Source organism: Ceratotherium simum, chromosome Y (genome assembly GCF_057802395.1).
Source record: "Ceratotherium simum simum isolate JZ-2026a chromosome Y, ASM5780239v1, whole genome shotgun sequence".
Classification (NCBI taxonomy): Eukaryota; Metazoa; Chordata; class Mammalia; order Perissodactyla; family Rhinocerotidae; genus Ceratotherium; species Ceratotherium simum.
Window position 1 is genome coordinate 6,261,514 of NC_141941.1, and position 18,616 is coordinate 6,280,129.

The following is an 18,616-nucleotide window of genomic DNA, read 5'->3' on the forward strand; positions in this document are numbered from 1 at the left end:
TTACATTTGCAAGATGTAAATAAGATCTGATGCACATTACTGACATGGCTGAATTTCAACTCATTTCATTTTGATATTAATTCAAGCTAGGTCTTGTCTGGGGAAGTTTTAAAGTCATTAAATATTTAGGTGGATGGCGTTGGATAATTTAAAAATGGCATATTTATACCTGCTCAACAGGTCATTGATTTTCTTTTTTCTCCCAACAGTTTCTTTTTTTTTTTCTTTATTGTGAAATTTTTGTTGTACCTTATTGTTTGTCAGTCACCATATAAATGCATCTCTTCACCCCTTGTGCCACCCCCCACCCTCCTAGCCCCTGGTAACCACCAAACAGTTCTCTCTGTCAATGTGTTAATCTTCCACTTACGAGTGAAATCAGGTAGTGTTTGTCTTTCTCTTTATGGCTTATTTCACTTAACATAATACCCTCTAGGTCCATCCATGTTGTTGCAAATGGGACAATTTTGTCTTTTTTTGTGGCTGGGTAGCATTCCATTCTATATCTATACCACATCTTTTTTATCCAATCATCAGTTAAGGGACACTTGGGTTGCTTCCATGTCTTGGCTATAGTGAATAATGCTGCAGTGAACATAGGGGTGCATAAGCCTCTTTGGATTGTTGATTTCAGGTTTGTTGGGTAGATATCCAGTAGTGGGATAGCTGAATCATAAGGTATTTCTATTTTTAATTTTTTGAGGGATCACCATACTGTTTTCCATAGAGGCTGCACCAGTTTGCATTCCCACCAGCAGTGAATGAGGGTTCCTGTTTCTCCACAGCCTCTCCAGCATTTGTTGTTTTTTTGTCTTGGTGATTATAGCCATTCTAAGGGGTGTAAGATGATGTCTTAGTGTAGTTTTGATTTGCATTTCCCTGATGATTAGTGATGTTGAATATCTTTTCTTGTGCCTATTGGCCATCTGTATATCATCTTTGGAGAAGTGTCTGTTCATTTCCTCTGCTTGTTTTTTGATCGGGTTCTTTGCTTTTTGGTGTTCAGTTCGTCATGGATTTTTAAAAACTATTTTCTAGAGAACACATTCAGCATACCCATAGCATTCTCCATTTTGACTTGCTTATGGGTTATATCTGCAGATCGCCCTTTACTTTACCAGAAAGTCGTCCCACCTGGTCCTGACTGCGACTTCACGACGTGGGTGAAGGGTAAAGTATCTACTTTCAGAACATCAGGGAATTGAGTCTGAGGAAGAGTAAGTTGGTTGCCTGGAGCTATGCCCTGATCTCAGGTTTCTCTCTACATCTTCTGCTTCTTTCCACATTCTGAATTAGGAAAAGCCACTTAGAAAGGTAGACAAAAGAGATGGTTTTCATAGATCTGCAAATCCCTTGGACATTCCGATTCTAGTGTCCTTGCTGTTCCTGGTTGGTGTGGGACTTCTCTCAGGTAGTCTGTGCTCTAGTTCTGTCACTCCAGGAGTATTTTTCAAGCTCGGGTAGTAAACTTTTCCTCTCAGTTCGTAAGCTTACATTGGGGGTTACACTCACTTTCACGACTAGCATATTTCTGCCAAGTGAGTGATTCTCAAACCTATGCCCAGTCCCTCTCTGGCCTGCAGGTCCCCCACCCACCCGCCTGCCGAACGGATTTCTCCACACAAGTCCCACCTCAAACGCCTCTCCTCCAAATATGCCCCTTCCCCTGTGATATATATATCTTCACGACAGCTCCATGCTTTTGGATATCCAAGAGACCTTTTGACTTGTTCTTGCAGCTACCAACATCTTGTTGTTCTATTGCATAGTATGATTTCAGGAATTCCCAAATCATTCTGTCTCCATGGTGACCACCCCACCTTAGGCCCTTCTCTCCCCTCTGGACTTTCACAACAGACTTCCAAAGCCTCTCCCTACAAGTCCATCTCTTTTGTCTAATTCCCTATTTTGTGGTTACTTTCCTGGAGTAGAGAAGAGATTCTCTCCTTCACTTTCTCACACTTTTCAGTTACACCCCGTTTTTTAGAGAATGAAGGGAAACACCTCTGCATCTCCTTCAAGGCATACATCTTTATGATCTACTACCAGTTATCTTTCAGTTTATCTCTTTTTACATCTTACATATTCATCACATAGCCTACCTTTCAACCCAGCTTTTCTAGAAGCACTCTGCCAGGTACTTACTACCATGGCCTGCTTATGTTTTTGTCACTCTGAAATGTCTTTCCTTCTATTTCCTGACTATAGATCCTTGAATACTTCCAGGCTCAGTCCAAATGCCACCCCTCTGAGCCACTCTCCCTAATCCTCCCAGTAGGAAATAAAGGCTCCATTCTTCTGCCCGCTCCCCAACATTTAGCCTGTAACTGCCAAGACGTGCATTTAACTGCCTCTACTGCAGCAAGCTCATTTAATGATGTCTGTCTTCCTCACTAAGCGTTAGCCCCCAGAGGTCAAGAAACGTGTCTCCTTCACTCCTACACCTCACAATGTCCCAGGAGAGAACACTCTGCAACAGCAAATGTTCAGTAAATGTTTGCTGAAGGAGTAGCTCAACCCACGTTCTTCTTTTTCACTGAAGAATACATCTGGGGAAATAAGGGGATGCTGGAACATTTACACAGATCTTTTCGGCAATGGCAAACCCCTCTCTGTTGGAGAGTCACTCAGGGAAGAGAGAAGCCTTATCACAGATATTCGTGCCTCCTCCTCGATCACAGATTCTTTCAAGGAACTCACATCTCTCTTTTCCATCAAGGATATATTACTCAAACATTTGTTTACTCTTACTATTCTAAAAGGTAAATACTAAATAATAAATAAATCAATATTAATACGTTTACAAGATGGAACAGTTTCATTGCATTGACAGAATTTTCTCAGTTAAAAAAAATTCCTGACAATTCCTGATATAATGGAAATCTCCAAGTTAACTGATAATAGATTTTAATCCACAAGTGGCTCTCTATTCTTTTTAGGTCAAGAAAAAAGCCACCAAAATTTGTTCAGAGTGATGACAAACCAATCTCGACATAATGATTGGTTTGTATCATTCTTGCATTCAAGCTGGGCAGGTGGGCACGAGACAAATATTTCCAGTGAGGAGGTATGCAGATAGAGAAAGAAAAAGGAGCCTCTGAGAACATTTCATGACTCACTTGATTTCTTTGTGCATGGTTAAGAGATGAGTGGTTAGTTCTTTAAACTCGTAGAGCACATTCTCTGAGACTTCCAAATCCATCTTTCTTCTTGGCTCTTCGACATATAATCCTCCAGGATAAATGTGGCTACTCTGAACACTCTAGCCATTGAAGTAAGCCGAACTCATCAGAAGCAAACCCAAGCAGCCAAATTCCCTTGCTATAAGGTTTAAAGCTTGAATATCATTCAACAACCCAGGGCCTTAATGGAAGATAATGAGCATCGGGGCAACGTCAGTTCAAATTTCTTCATTTAAAAAATCTCTTTAATTATGACGTACAATAATCTTGCGATTTGCATGTTAAGAAAGCATCCATCTGCTTTGCATTAGGGTCAGCTGGCTCCCTTGATTGGAAGGAACCCCAGCACTTGGCTGTAATTGTGTGCAGATGGGTCTTGGCCCCCAGACCTCCAGCCCCCACTGCCAGTCCTTCTACACAGTCCTTGCTAGCTCAACCAGCATCCCAATTGCATAACCAGATGTGTAGAATGGATCTCTCCTCGGTGTGTTTTTATTACGTAAATGACTAGAATTGTTCTTTCTTTATTATTTTTGAACAAATTTAGTCATCTGAAATCTAAACTATTCTGTTACAAAATTCAAAAATGCTATCATATAACATCCTACTATAGGTGACAATATAGGTGCATTTTCTTTCCCTTTAAAGTGTAACAGGTATTTTGGTGCAATCAAAGGAACAGAAACTCAATGCTTTAAAAAATGTTGAAAATATACTGATAGAAAAATCAATGATGATAGATAATCAGCCATTGCAAACTATCAGATTTTGCAAATTATGAGATTTGGTCATTCATGTAAAAATATTTGTCATGAGTCTAAATGTCAGGAAAATGTGTCAAGACACAGTTTTCCAATGATTCAATAATTAATATTAATATGTCTCATAAAGATAATCAGTATTTAAGGAATTTACGTTTACATCCTAGTAAGGCATTGGGTCACTGTACTCAAACTGCTAAAAATTAATTTGTGAAAAGTGGTATTAGTACATCTCTAAAGGCCTGAAGCTGAAATATTGCAAATATTAAAATATTCATGAAAATATTAAATCATCTCCATCATCAGATCTTTTTGGAAAGAAACAAATGGATATACAATTAATTCTTGGTTGTGCATGGTAAAGGGAAACTATAGAAAACTGAAAGCGACAAATTAATCTGAATCTTTACATCGGAAAACAATTTCAGCCTTTCTCTTTCCATACCCAAACAAATGGGGCCATGGATGGGAGCCAGGAGAGGCAGTAAAATAATAAAGCATATCACCTCTCGAGGGAGGAGAGTCTAACACAGCTGTAAATCAGAGTTAAAAGAGGAAAGGGAGGGGCTGGCCCAGTGGCATAGTGGTTAAGTACGTGCACTCTGCTTCAGCAGCCTCAGGTTTGCAGGTTCAGATCCTGGGTGCAGACCTACACTGTTCATCAAGCCATGCTGTGGCAGCGACCCACATACAAAATAGAGGAAGATGAGTACAGATGTTAGCTCACCACTCTTACTCACCAAAAAAAAAAAAAAAAAAAAAAATAGAAAAGGGAGGGATTCAAAGGGAAAATAAATGCCCCAGTATGCTATCATTTCTATTTTACCTGTGGAAGATCAGCCTCTTAAACTTTCCACAATGATACTGAGGTTGCATTCCCTAGAACTAGCACCTTCGGGGGTCCGTTAGCCGTGTTAACATTTTCAAGTCTTCTGGAATGCTGCAAATAAGCTTCTTCATCGGAAGGATGAAGGGAAATCTCTCTGTTATTTTCCTTGGACTGTTTCAAACTATGAACCTGGTCTGTAAAGTTAACTTGGAGGCATCCACTAAGGATAGTTCTTAGAGCATAACTCAAATTAAATGCTCAAATAGAATGGAGTATTGGGTTGATCATCTTTTCAACACACACATTGTCTTTAAAAACTCAAGTTTCCAGCATATAAAGCTTTTGAAGCTATAAAGTCAGTTCTCCTCCACCCCACTCTTCTCTTTCACAAACACAGGAGACAAAGCAGAAAGTATGTATGTGTTTCCATACTTTTTTTTTAGTTTAATTAACCTAATAAACAATAAAAGGAAAAATAGGACAGGGGTTTGTATGTATCAATTTAGTGCATTAGTTAAGAAAATGATTTGTCCACTTAAATGAGTACTGCACGCATGACCTCTTTGATAAGGAACTACTGGATGGAGGTTGGTGTCATACTGATTTTGCCGCCAATACCCAGTACTAATCATAACAGATTTTAGGTACTCCTAATAACTCCTAACAATAGTCAGTAGGTATTTATTGAACTGAAATGCATCAGTACTTGTAGATCCAGGCAACAGTAGTCCCTGTGAAACTCGAAATGAAGAAAACATTAAGAAAACACTCTTTAGGATTTCCAAATAGCAACTACCTGTGAGATCACACTTGAATAAGTAAATAATCGATGAATGAGAAGGACATGAGGAGCTTACAGGTTTTCAGTATTTGTCCAATAGAATTTGGTTATTCAGAAGGTACACTTTGTATCTAGTTTAAATACTTCAACTCTACAAATTAGTTGACAATTAGTTCAAAGAAAAAAATCTCCATGTTATTCCTTAGCCTAAAACAATGGATAAACCAGGGATTTTATTAGATTAAGGAAAGCAGGACAATGACAGCTGGTACTGCGAAGACTGCCAAAGTTGATTTGGTGCATGCTGTCTGGCTGGGCATGTGTTTTTCTCCTCGAAAAGCCAAGAGCCAGGTCAGAAAGGACACTTTCCCAGAGAGCCTGGGGCCGTAAGCACACGATCCTCTTTTGAGAGTGAGCAAGCAGTCTGACTCCTGGTTAGGAATGCGATCAGGGACTCCAGGTGGCTAATAATTAGCTAAGGTTGTCATTGAAAGGATCGCAACAGGCTCTTCTGGAGCCCCCTCTTGGTTACACACGCTAACTTATTCCTTGGCGTTGTCAAACGCTCCCAGTTCGTGGAAGCCAGCCTTCCTTCAGGGGCTACTGAAGAGAGCACGGGAAACATATCTACATGTACATATATATTTTTTTTCAAAATGACACTATATTACCCTTATGCTTATTATGCAAAAGTCATTGTCAGGTGAACAGAGTCTGTTTATCCTATTTGTGGTTAGTTCACGAATTGCCTCTCTCTGGAAAAAATCCAAGTTAAGAGCTACTTTGTAGTAGAAGAGTGACTTTAGCACTTCAAAAAAAGAGATCCATCACATTTAGTTAAGCAGGGGTTTAAATTGCAAGTATCTTTTCATAATTAATCACTTATGTTAGCCCTTTGTAGAATATTTCCCTTATTCTCCGTGAATCAGGCATACTTGAAATTCATACTGACTCGTCAATGCTTTTTTATAAAAAGTGTATTTTAACCTGTATTTCCTCTTTAAATTACCCTACTTTTAAAACACTAAAGGTTTTACAAATGGGTTTTCAACAATCATTCTAAAAGCATCCTATTTTTATAGTAAATGCTAATGTTTAAATAGCAAATGATCTATAATAACAGAAAAGGTTTCATAATAATAGACATTTTAAAAATTAAATGGTGTTAGATGTTGCAAAAGTGATTCTATGTGGTTTATTATAAGAGGCATGAAAACAATAAAACTTTAAATCCACTAAAGAAATGCTACTCAGTGGGAAGAGGAAAGTGGCAATTATTTTAAATGTAAGACAATATTTATGCCAGATTTCCAAGGATCCTAGGTGGAAAAAAAAAAAAGGAAAACTGATGGATAACACAGATTTCAGATAGGAGTATTTCCAAGTGAGAGGAGGGGAAGATGAGGCAGGTACGTGACTTCTGGGAGATGTAAATTGTTACGAGGGTAAGAATGGACTTCTGAAAATAGTTAGCCAGCACGCAGTTCAAAAAAGGCATTGCTGGTCAATACTGATTTATACATAGTTTTCAAAAAAGCTTACCTATATTTAGAAATAATATATATTTGGCGTGTGTGAGTGAAAGTAAGAGAGACAGAGACAGAGACAGAGAGAGACAGAGACACAGAGACATTACTCTTTCTACTTGGAATGAATAATATCTACTGATTGAGTCTCTCTATTTTCCTCTACAAATTAGACCCACAAAAGTAGCAAAATGTTATGTCTCATGGTATACTTTTGCGGTATCCAAAACTGCACATAATACGACAGCATCAGTTTGGCATAAAAGAACTTAGCTACCTTTAGAGAAAGAAGCAAGTAACACTTAGCATAGAGGAGTTAAGTGCTCTAGAAACTGCTCCACCTAGGATCTCAAGATACTAATCAAAATATTTACAGTCCATACAATGACACTTCTGTTCTTGGATTATGCCAACAGAAAAATCACAATACTGGGGCACTTATTATGCATTTTTCAAGTGTGCCCCATTCCAGCCTATTTTCAAGGATTTAAATCAATTTATTCCAATGTACCCAGTGGAGCTTAACTGATTTGTTCTTACTGGAGAAAAACACAAAAAAAGTTCCTGATTGGATGCTGTTCTTCCTACATGCTAAATTTTTAAAAAATTAGGAATACTACTCAGCCATAAAAAACGATGAAATCCAGCTATTTGTGACAACATGGATGGACATTCAGGGTATTATGCAAAGTGAAATAAGTCAGAGGGAGAAGGTCAAATACCGTGTGATTTCCTTCATTAAGTAGTAGATAATAACAACAACAAACACACACACAGAGACAGAGATTGGATTGGTGGTTACCAGAGGGGAAGGGGGGAGAGAGGAGAGCAAAAGGGATAATTGGGCACATGTGTGCGGTGATGGGTTGTAATTAGTATTTGGGTGGTGAACATGATGTAATCTATGCAGAAATAGAAGTATAATGATGTACACCTGAAATTTATACAATGTTATAAACCAATGTTACTGCAATAAACAAAAAATTAAAAAAAAAAATTAACATGAATGATTTGCTCTGCCCCAATGTGAGTTCATTGTGGCTGAAATCTATGGTTCCTTAATATTTACAGATGTTTGTATATGGTGCAAAGTACATTTTCTTAAAGTTTTCTCTTTTCTTGCAGTGGACATCTTTGATTGACCCTGCACACCCACAAACCCATGTGAGGCTGCAGGTCCCTTCACTTCCCTGGCTTGCTCTTTACCTTTGTACAGTGTCTTGGGCACCTGGCAGGTGTGGCCACATCCATTTGAACAACATTTCTTAACCCCAGAGCACTCGTTGTCAACTTCGCAACTTTCAACGCAGGCGGCGGCAAATCCGCTGGCTTTCTCGGGGGCCGGGCAGTCCCCCTGCCTCACCGACAGGATGTATTTCAGGAACTCACAGCTCGTCAGGCATTCGTAGTTCTTCTTGGGGAACAGAGGCTAAGGGAGAACAGAAAAAACCTTCCTTAAAGATGACACCTGAGGTCTGATTTCCAAGACACTGGAAAGGAAGGTCAAAACTGTTATTCTGTCAAAATTTCCCTCAAATGTTTTACAAAATAAATGTATTTGCTTTCTCCTCACTAAAGAAGTAATATTTTATGCTAATTTCCTAAAGGAATACGACCTATGAGCTATAACTTTATATTGCATGCAACAGATACATATCAATTATACGCACACACATTAACAGACTACGTTCTGAGTTCAGAAACACTTGTCAAATAATTGATTACAAATATTCATAAAACATGTTAGGTCTAATTTGAAGGGCCCTTTAAGACTACTGTATACATACATCTATTTTCTTTCTCTAATGAGTCATTTTTATTTTTTTCCATATCCTGTAAATACTAATCAAAATAGGTTAGCTGTAGCCCTGTGGAAACTTTACAGTTCCCACAGCACTAACGCATGTATTGACATTTTATCAAAAACTGGTCTAAGCCTCAGTTAACTGAACCTATTTCAATAACACCCAGTTTTTAGAGTTAATGTGCACATGGGATCTCTTATCAATGTGGAATTGTCAATGAGTTGTGCAGTAAAAGAATGTGAATCATTTTTCAAAGTCACGGTACACATATGTTATATGTGACATAGTGTCAGGTTCTGAACAGCATCTAGCTGACGACATTTCCGTTGAATCAATCAAACATTAGCGACAACAGGTATTCCTTGACTTATTAGGGGCACGCATTACTGAAAAAGCTTGAGTCATGGAAAGGCTCATTTATCAAAGGCATGTTTTTCCTTTGGAAAAATGGTTCAGGACAGAATTTGGGCATACGTAGGATATGAGCTGCGGCCGGAGGGTCAGGGCTTTTCCTCCACTGACATGGGAGCTGCTGAGGCTCCTGACAGCAGCCTCGCCCAGGGACAGAAAGGGAACAACACTCTCCACACTCTGGACCTCCTTCTGCCTTAGGAGGACGGCTGACAGGACAATCGCCATAATCCTAAATTTCGCCCTAACCCTCCTTTTGCCTTTATGAAGGTGCTTGCCAAGATAGGTACCCCAATCCTAACCCCATCCCTCTAACCCCAATTTCCCCTGAAACACACCTGTCCAGCCAGGTAAAATCCCCAGGCTCCGTTTACCCCCTTTGTAGAAGCGGCCACGTTGTCACTAATGGAAAGTTTCGTGTCACTGTGAGCCCAGGCTCTTAGGCTGTGGGGTGGTACTGCCGCATGCAACTTCTCCCTTTCTGGCTGGCTCTGGGTGATGCCACAGCCCTGCACGATGGTAGAGCCACAGAAGGAAAGACAGCAGGATGCAGCAGGACACGTGGAGGAGAGCACCCTGCCAGGCAGCCCCCCTTGAACTGCTCTGTGTGCTCAGAGTGAACACACCTGGGTCTGAACTCCACTATAAGCTGGGATCTGTGTGCTACGACCGTCCAGTCTGTGCTAACCCACGCAAAGACCAGCGTCTCAGAGTGGTTCCCAAGAACACCTGTCTGAGCTGCTTCACATTGGAAGTAAGAGGCAAACAAGGAACACACTTTCTGTTTATTATTTGATGTCAAGTCAGAGCCAGTGATACCAGAAATAAATGTGGTAGCATTGGCGAACACAAACCCAGGGGAGAATACGAGCATCATATGTGGCTAATGCCACCATGCTGCCTGCTGCTCCACACTGACACCAAACCACAATTCATTGCTGCTAGTGCCTGGTGACACCTGAATAATACCTGGTAACATTCGCCGTGGACTGCCTGCTGCTCCTCACTGATGACTGACCACAGCCCTCTACCATCTGGCGACACCTGGGCAACATCTAATAACACCTCCTACCTGTAACACTTGGGCAACACCTGGGACGACCTCCCCATGTGCTGCCCGTTGCTTCTCAATAAAGACTGAACAGGGCTCTCGACCGTCTGGTGACACTTCGTAACACCTGCCAGCATGCTGCCCACTACTCCTCACTGATGACAGAGATGACCCTCTACTCAGATAGGTCACACCTAGGTAACCTGGCAGGAGACAGACTTAGCGATTGGTTAGGGCTATTAGCTAGAGGGCGTCTCACACAATGGTAGACTTATGTTAAGAAAAACAAAAAAAGAGAAAGAAAACCCCTCACCATTATCCAAGTCCCTGTTTTGGGGAGTGGGAGGAGAGAAAGAAAGGAATGTCTCTACATCTTTTCCCAAAAGAGGGTTAATTATAGCCTATTATTTCTCATGTTGATGATGACTGGAAATGCCATTGAAAACCCAAAACATGATAACTTCAGCAAGCACATGTCCCAGTAACCCCTGGATAACTACTACACCAGCATAGATCGTTCTCGCATGCTTCTCCTGGTTCATCCCCACAAACAACATGGAGCTAATAATCTGTGTGAGAGTTAAGGTGGTAAATGTTATGTTATGTGTATTTTACCACAATTAAAAAAAAAAATCTATGTAAGAGCTAGAAATCTGTATATTCCATGGGGATGTGTGCAACGTCAAACAGTGCTGTTCTCTTATAGCCACAAGAGGCTTTCTGATATTGTGAATTTAATGCGAATCAGGGCATCAATACCCCATGATAATTAAATACAAGAGAAAGATTTCATGCTCTTAGATTAATGAGCAGAGGAAGAAAAACTAGAAACACTAGCTAGAAAAACTATCATTCCATGGTGTGAGTTAGAATTGTGGATGTCAAATAAAATTGTTAATTATTAATCATACTCAAAATTTGAAAATAACATGAATTGACTGGATTAAATAGTGTCTCAATTTAAGAACTTTCCAAGTAAAACTTAGAAGAAAGGCCATGGTTTCAGTATTGAATTACCACAAATTTGTAGCTAGTTAATTAAAAAAAAAAAACTTTCTAAAAATTGAAAGCATCATCAGTTCTTAAGGCTTTTCTCTCGTACTCAGTTTCACAGTTCATTTTCCTGTTAGCTGCTAGATGTGTTTTACTCCATTGGCTTTTGAAGTTCTAAATTTAGGTCCAAACCTAAGTTAGCAATCAGAGAAGTATACAAACTTGTCTGTAACAATTATAGAATGTTTGCCAGCTTTCTTCTTCAAACAAAGTGCATACACTATATGCACTAAAAGAAAATACTTAGTTAGCAAAATCAGTGGCCTTCACCACACGAGCTGAGATTTCCAAGTAGAAATAGTTTTATTAAATCTGACCAGTGTTTACTGCTTGCTAACTTGGAAATCACAGTAACTTAGTTTGCACTGTGGTATAATCAAATCACCACAGTTAAAACTTTTTCACGTACTAAAACAGGGTATGAGTCAAGAATCACATAACAAAGTATGGACTCACTGTTCACTTGTTATTCTAATTACCCACATGCCAACCACCACGGTCTTGAACTCGGAAGGTCAGGAGAAGTATGTCCTCATCTTCGCAACTTACTGAGCTGTGAGGCAGAATTAAAAACAAACAAACAAAAACAGTGGCCTGCACAGATCTAAAATGTGTTCTCAACGAGGGTAAAAGAATGATCATACTACCACCATAATCTTGATCTTCCAGTTGATGTGAGAATGGTCCAATATTCTTCCTTTTTGGTATGGATTCAAAAATGTGAATTTTGTGATTATTTTGAGGACCACGGGGAACAACAAGCTCATCTTCTCACAGGAGTTTTCTAGACTCGTACACGAGCTTGGAATAATACAAACAACATTATGAATATTACGCGAGATCGTATACACAAAGAAATAAGCGCTATTGTGCAGGGTGGGCCCACAACAGAGACTCAACAGAAGTGGAGTAATTGGCGTCTTTTCTCTTTTCCCACTGCTACAAGTTTACTGTTTAACATTTCCAGATCCTTCTGCCATTCTGACAAAAATGTGATAAGATCCAAAGACTGAAGATTGGCTCTGTTTCTTCTACAGTGTGAGCATCCACAAGAATCCAACAGGCTATGGAAATCTGCATAGAATCAACTGGGCCCTGTTGGAATTCATAAGAAATAGTCTATGTTTTTTAACTTAAATGAAGATCATTTTACAAATACGTGGATTTGGTTCAATAATCTTACAGAGGAGTTCTATCTAACTCTTCTATTGTTTATACGTGTTGAAGGCAAATTTTGATGTTTTCTATAAATTATCTTGGATAATTATCTTGGATTAGGCTGAAAAATATTAACGGTCTGAATACAAATTGGAGAACATATGGTGTCTGTAAATAAGGTTTCTCACTAGGTCTTTAATCATAGCTTAATGAGAATTTACTAATTGAATAAAGGACAAAAATGCATACAGGTCAGAGAAAATGATGTGTGAATATTAATACTCTAGACATAAAGAAAATGTGTAAATTGGTCCCCTAATTGCCAGTTGGAAATCATGTGAACAAAAGGTCATTTGGGGGCCAGAAAAGAAAGTTCTGACCATTAAGCATATAATATTTCCTGAGATGTTATTGGTTATTTCCTCCTAGACTTGTCAAAAGGAATGTGAACATTTCAGGAAAGGTGTGAGTTTTCTAAATCATGATTAGTATAATACCCATCGACTTCACGGTAAATGAAAACCCGTGTGGCAACACACATGTATGTGCTAAATGCTGTAGTTCTTGTGTATACAATTATACCCAGTCTATTAAGGCAAATTATTAATTGTAAAGCTAATGTAGCTACCATTCCTTTATAAAACTATTCATATGAAACTATTTCACAAATCACACAAATGGCAATGTTTTGCCAGGTCATTGGCTCCAATTTAAATTTGGAAAAATCATAGTTACTACACTTATTAATATTTGTTCTTATATAGTTAATTCTTATAAATCTCTCCTACATGTCATCTCTTAGCTAAGAAACTAAAATGTGTTTTTAGTGCCTTACCTGGGCAATATGCTAAGCTCAACCCAATAAATGTAAATGAAATAATAACAATAGTAGGTAACGGTTCTTGGATGCTTTTAAAAAAGATACTATTATCTTCACTTTGTTTGGTGTAAATGCGAGGTATTGTACCATAAGATAATCTGTGCAGCAATCATGAATGATGAACATAAAAACATCCAATTTATTAAATTATCTTAATACGTGAGAAATCATATAAATATGAGCTCTCAGATATGGAGAGAACCTTGCATTTGGTATTCTATTCAATTCAATAGAATTGTACCATGTGCCAAATCTCAAATATAGATTGAAATATAGATAGGGCCTGGGGAATTCTCTTCCTGCTCCAGCCAATAAACACAAGTGCAACCTTGACTATAGAATCCCCTGAAATGAGTTCTCTGTCACCATCATAACCATCATCATCACCACCACCAACACCATCACCATCACCATAGCAGTGGTAGTTACCCCTAACAGATGCTGAAGATCTACCATGTCCTGTATCTTCTATCAGGTGCTTTACTAGCATATCTCACTTATTCCTTTCCAGTCCCCACAACCAAAATCAGAAAACAAGACCACGGACTACTGTGTCAGCCAGTGTTAGTTTACTAAGAGCTGTGCTGTACCACAGAGTAAAATAAAAATACAGCTAAGCCAGTAGTTCTCAACTTGCTTTCCTATTAGGATCGCTTGGAGAGCTTCTAACGCTCCCAAAATATCAAGGAATAGAGCAGAGGAAAAAAACTGCATATATATGTGTGTGTATGTGTGTGTGTGTATACATATATATGTATATATGTAAATAACATAGATGTAAATCAAAAGGTAGTTATGTTCAAGGACTATTGATAAGAACAAGCAACACTGAAATATAGTTGTGCTATTGAACTGCAAAGACAAAAATATAATTTTTAAGACATCCAAGTTGTTGATTATGATTTGTTTCCCCCCAAATTTCTCTCTACAAAATTTAGTGTGTGAATAGAGCAATGGCTATATAATAATAAGGAAAGTAAACTAGATAGATAGATAGATAGATAGATAGATAGATAGATAGATAGATAGATAGACAAAATCAGCCAAGTTATTATTCAAATATATCCATGACAGAAATATTCTCAAAGACAAAAAGACTCAGAGAATATAGCACCCATGAGCCTTTCTTGCAAAACCATGCAATGGCGAAATCCAGCCATTCTACAGATAAAACAGAAGACAAGAATTGATGGGTTGGTACAATATTTGGTACCCAAAGAAAATAAAGCAATACTTATATATTATGTGAGAAAGAAATATTTGTTCAACTCAATTTTGACTTCAGGTATAACAGTAGGCAGTTTCTCATGAACAATCTGAAAGAAAATGGTATCTAGGACTCCTTTTTAAAAGCAAACTAACATAGGAATCAAATTTAGAAAGCCAAGAATAAAGAAGTTGGCATAAAAGAATTATTATTCATTTTATCATCCACATAAGTATAAAATTAAAAATAAAGTAGGAATGATGGTTAAAGAAGAGAATTTTATATAATAAATCTAAAATTTTAAAAATAATAATATGTTAGAAAAATTGGTAGGTAGAAAGAGTGATGTGAGACACATGAATGTGATTTACCTTGAACTTAATTTTAAGACATCAGTAAATAATAAGACAAATATGGGGCTTAAAAAATAGTAATTTTAATCCTGCAATATTTTTCATAATCTTTTTCCTATAAAATTTGGATGTTCCTTTTTCTTCTGTTACATTCAAATAATATTAAACTTTAAGCATTATTAATAACTAGCATGCATGGAGAGATGCCGGGTGAGATGTTTGCCTAACACATTGTGGGTCCTCAAGAAAATCCCCAGGTTCGATAATTCGCTAGGAGGACTCTCAAGACTCAGAATATGGTCGCACTCATGGCTAAGAATTACCAGAGCAAATGGATGCAAAGCAAAATCAGCAAAAGGGAAAAGGCGTGTGGGGCAAAGTTCAGAGGAAACCAGGAGCAAGCTTCCGAGAGTCCTCTCCCAGTGGAGTCACACTGGAAGAGCTTAATTCCCCCAGCCATGAGTTGTGACAACACGTGTGAAATGTGGTCAACCAGAGAAGCTCACTGGAGACTCAATGCCCAGAGTTTTTATTGGGGGCTGATCACATAAGCACCTCCTGCCTGGCATATACCAAAAGTCCAGACTCCCAGAAGGAAAGTGGGAGTTCATCATAAACCACATTGTCTGTACTAATAGTTTAGGAACAGTGAGCCCCTGTTCTCAGTTAGGGAATGGTGGGAACTGTCCCAAAATCTAAGTTTCCAGATGCCAGTTAAGGGCCAGCCTTTTAAGTAGAAATTTCTAAGGAGAGCAGTCTTAGGTTAGCTGTGGTAACTCTCCTGCACAGGTAACCATGGCTATTCTGGATGGTAGAATCTGGAGTAACCGTTTGGTTTAACTCTCCTTTGCAATTTGTTATATTAATTTTTAATGGACATGCATACTTTCTATAAAAAATAAAAACATTATACTGTTAAAAAAAAAAAACCTGCCAGTTGTATTGTTCAAAGAAGGCATCTAAATACTAAGTATGCGTGAAATAGGAGAAAGCATTCTCAATACAAATGTTTCTAATTTATGCTTGGAAATGTTATTATAATTTGTTTGGAAACTCAATCATACATACTACTTCATTAGATGTGATTACAATTAATTTGCTTCCCATGTAACTTATAGACTTTGGCCATGAATAACATAAAATTAAGAGAAAAATCAGAAACATGCATTTTAGGGAAATCAGTTTCCTTTGGGGACACGCCCCCTTTGTCAAATTATAGACGTCTTCACTGATGTTTATTTGGGCTCCTCTTCTTTGGCCTGCTTTTCTATTGGTTTTGAAGACAAATGCATCACCTCATATGGGAGTGTCAGTGGTCAGACTCTCCACTGGGAGCAGTGGTCCGGAATCCTGCTGGAAGATATTTGGAACATCACTGGGCACACAAATAATTGCAGAAATTCAAAAATTGCTAGAGAATCAGGGATGGCTAGGGCACTCCACTTAAACCATAATTTCCTTCTCACTCCTCCTTCCCACATTTTGTTAAGAGTAGTTACCAGGCATTACTACGAAATAATTAGCCCACTGAAGCATTTATATACTGATTCATAAACCAAACTGGTGTTCTAGGTACTAGAACTCATCATAGGAATCTAATGATGAGCAGAAGAAAGTATGAAAATTATTCCCAACTACCCTTACAGTTTATATGTTTACTAACAAATAGGTAAAATCCCTAAGCAGTTTAATTTCTATTAAAATAAAGGGAGACACAGGAAGTAATCTTTCTTGAAATCTCTTATTCCTTTGTTTATACACTACAGTGTGGAAATCATACCACTTTTAGACTGATTGGATCATCATAAAGTGACATAAAAATTAATGTAAATGGAACATTATTTCCTCATCATGAATGTGCAAGGGAAATTACAGATAGTATAGGTTAGGAGAGTGGTTCTCAACGGGGGAGATTTTGCCCCCCAGGGAGTATTGGCCCAAGTCTGGAAACATTTTTGGTGGTCACAGCAGGGAGGTGAGTGCTACTGGCACGTAGTAGGTAGAGAGTAGGGATGCTGCCCAAAATCCTACAGTGCACAGGACGGCTCCCCACCACAAAGAATTATTTAACTAAAAAACCCCAATAGTGCCAGAGTTGAGAAACTCTGGATTAAGGTAATATATTGATGTACTAGCCAGGAGTACAAAAATGTGAAAGAGAGATAAGACTCTATTACTCTCTGGAGAAGCATATAATCCATTGTAGGAGATAGACATTGAAACAACTACACCACGATGTCATAAGCACTATCACAGGCATGCATACAAATCCTATGAGAACCATTGGTAGCACATATCCAAAAAGCATTTGGAAAGTGTCCAGCAGCATGTCATAGGGTGAGGACACAGAGAATAAAGTCATAGCCTCTGCTCCCATTCTGACTGCCTTTCAGTAGACAGACAAGATGTAAATAACCATTACAGTACAGTGAGTGAATGAATATCGGGTTAAAAAACACAGGAGTGGCACTAACTCAAGAGAAGGAGGTCAAAGAAGGCATTCACAGGATATGACAGCTGTCTCCAATTAAGAGGACTGAGTTAAGTGTAGCATTTGAACAGAGGTGCTTTCCAGCTATAAACAATAGATTGTCCAAAACCAGAGTCATCAGAGCACAAAGAGCTTCAACTAATTTGGTTTATTTGGCAAAATCCTTCTCCTTCTGCCTGTTGAGGAATGTGGGAACGGACCTCCTGCTGTAAACAACTATCAAACTGAACAAATATATGCAACAACTTTGTCATCCAGACATTGGCCAACAAATAGCACAAGACTATACACCCTGAGAGAAGACACTAATGAGGTGAGCCCAAGATTGCCAAAAATGAATTGCTGTAGGTAGGTTCAAGTCCACAGTACAGGGAAGGGTGACCCAAAGAAAGCCCTGAAATTTTCCAAGTCGAGGAGAAAGAAATCCAAGTTTGAGAAGGCTGACACGGGTAGATCCTGTGAGCAGAATAAAAGGAAGGATGGAACTATGCAAAGAGAGAAACCTAGAGAGTTGCAGAGGGACCCATTGAATTTTTGGCCAGATACTGATTTGAACGTGCATGGGGTGAAACTGCGCAAGACCAGGGAGAGAACAACCAGAAAATAGTAGAACAAACCATTCCCAGAGTTCTAACAAGGCTGAAAACTCATATTCCAACCAGCCAGAGTGGGGAGAATGCATAACACGTGGGGCATCGGATAGAGTCCTCGGAAGGAGGTCACCTTAGTCATAGGGATAAATTAGCCCTACACTAAAGGCTGCTCTGAACCCACCCTAAGAATGTTTAAAAAGGCAAACAGATCTCAAGAAACTAACTACGTGCCAGAACAAAGTCTAATGCTTTTTAAAGAAACATAACAAAATTCAGAACACAAAAATGTGATGTCCAATCAAAAATCATCAAGCACGCCAAAAAAATGATACATAATGAAAAAAAAGGAAGGAATCTATAGTAACAGAACCAGAAATGATAAAGGTGATAGAGTTAGCAGAAAAGGACATTAAATAATAAATAATAATAATAAATAATAAATAAATGAATAAATATGCTCTGTATGCCCAGGAATGTAGAAAACATGAATAGAGAAGAGAGAAATGGAAGATACAGAAAAGACTTGCATGGAACT

The 18,616-nt window shown here is 38.5% G+C and overlaps 1 protein-coding gene across 4 annotated transcripts in view; it reads right to left on the reverse strand.

The window, feature by feature from the left end:
* LOC147911630 (anosmin-1) overlaps window positions 1-18,616 on the reverse strand; it is a 189,653-nt gene that overhangs the window by 51,292 nt on the left and 119,745 nt on the right. For all 4 annotated transcript variants that reach the window (XM_087427928.1, XM_087427926.1, XM_087427925.1 and 1 more), the window contains exon 4: window positions 8,286-8,508. In XM_087427928.1, the coding sequence (XP_087284054.1) occupies window positions 8,286-8,508 (223 nt within the window). The remainder of the gene's footprint in view (window positions 1-8,285; window positions 8,509-18,616) is intronic.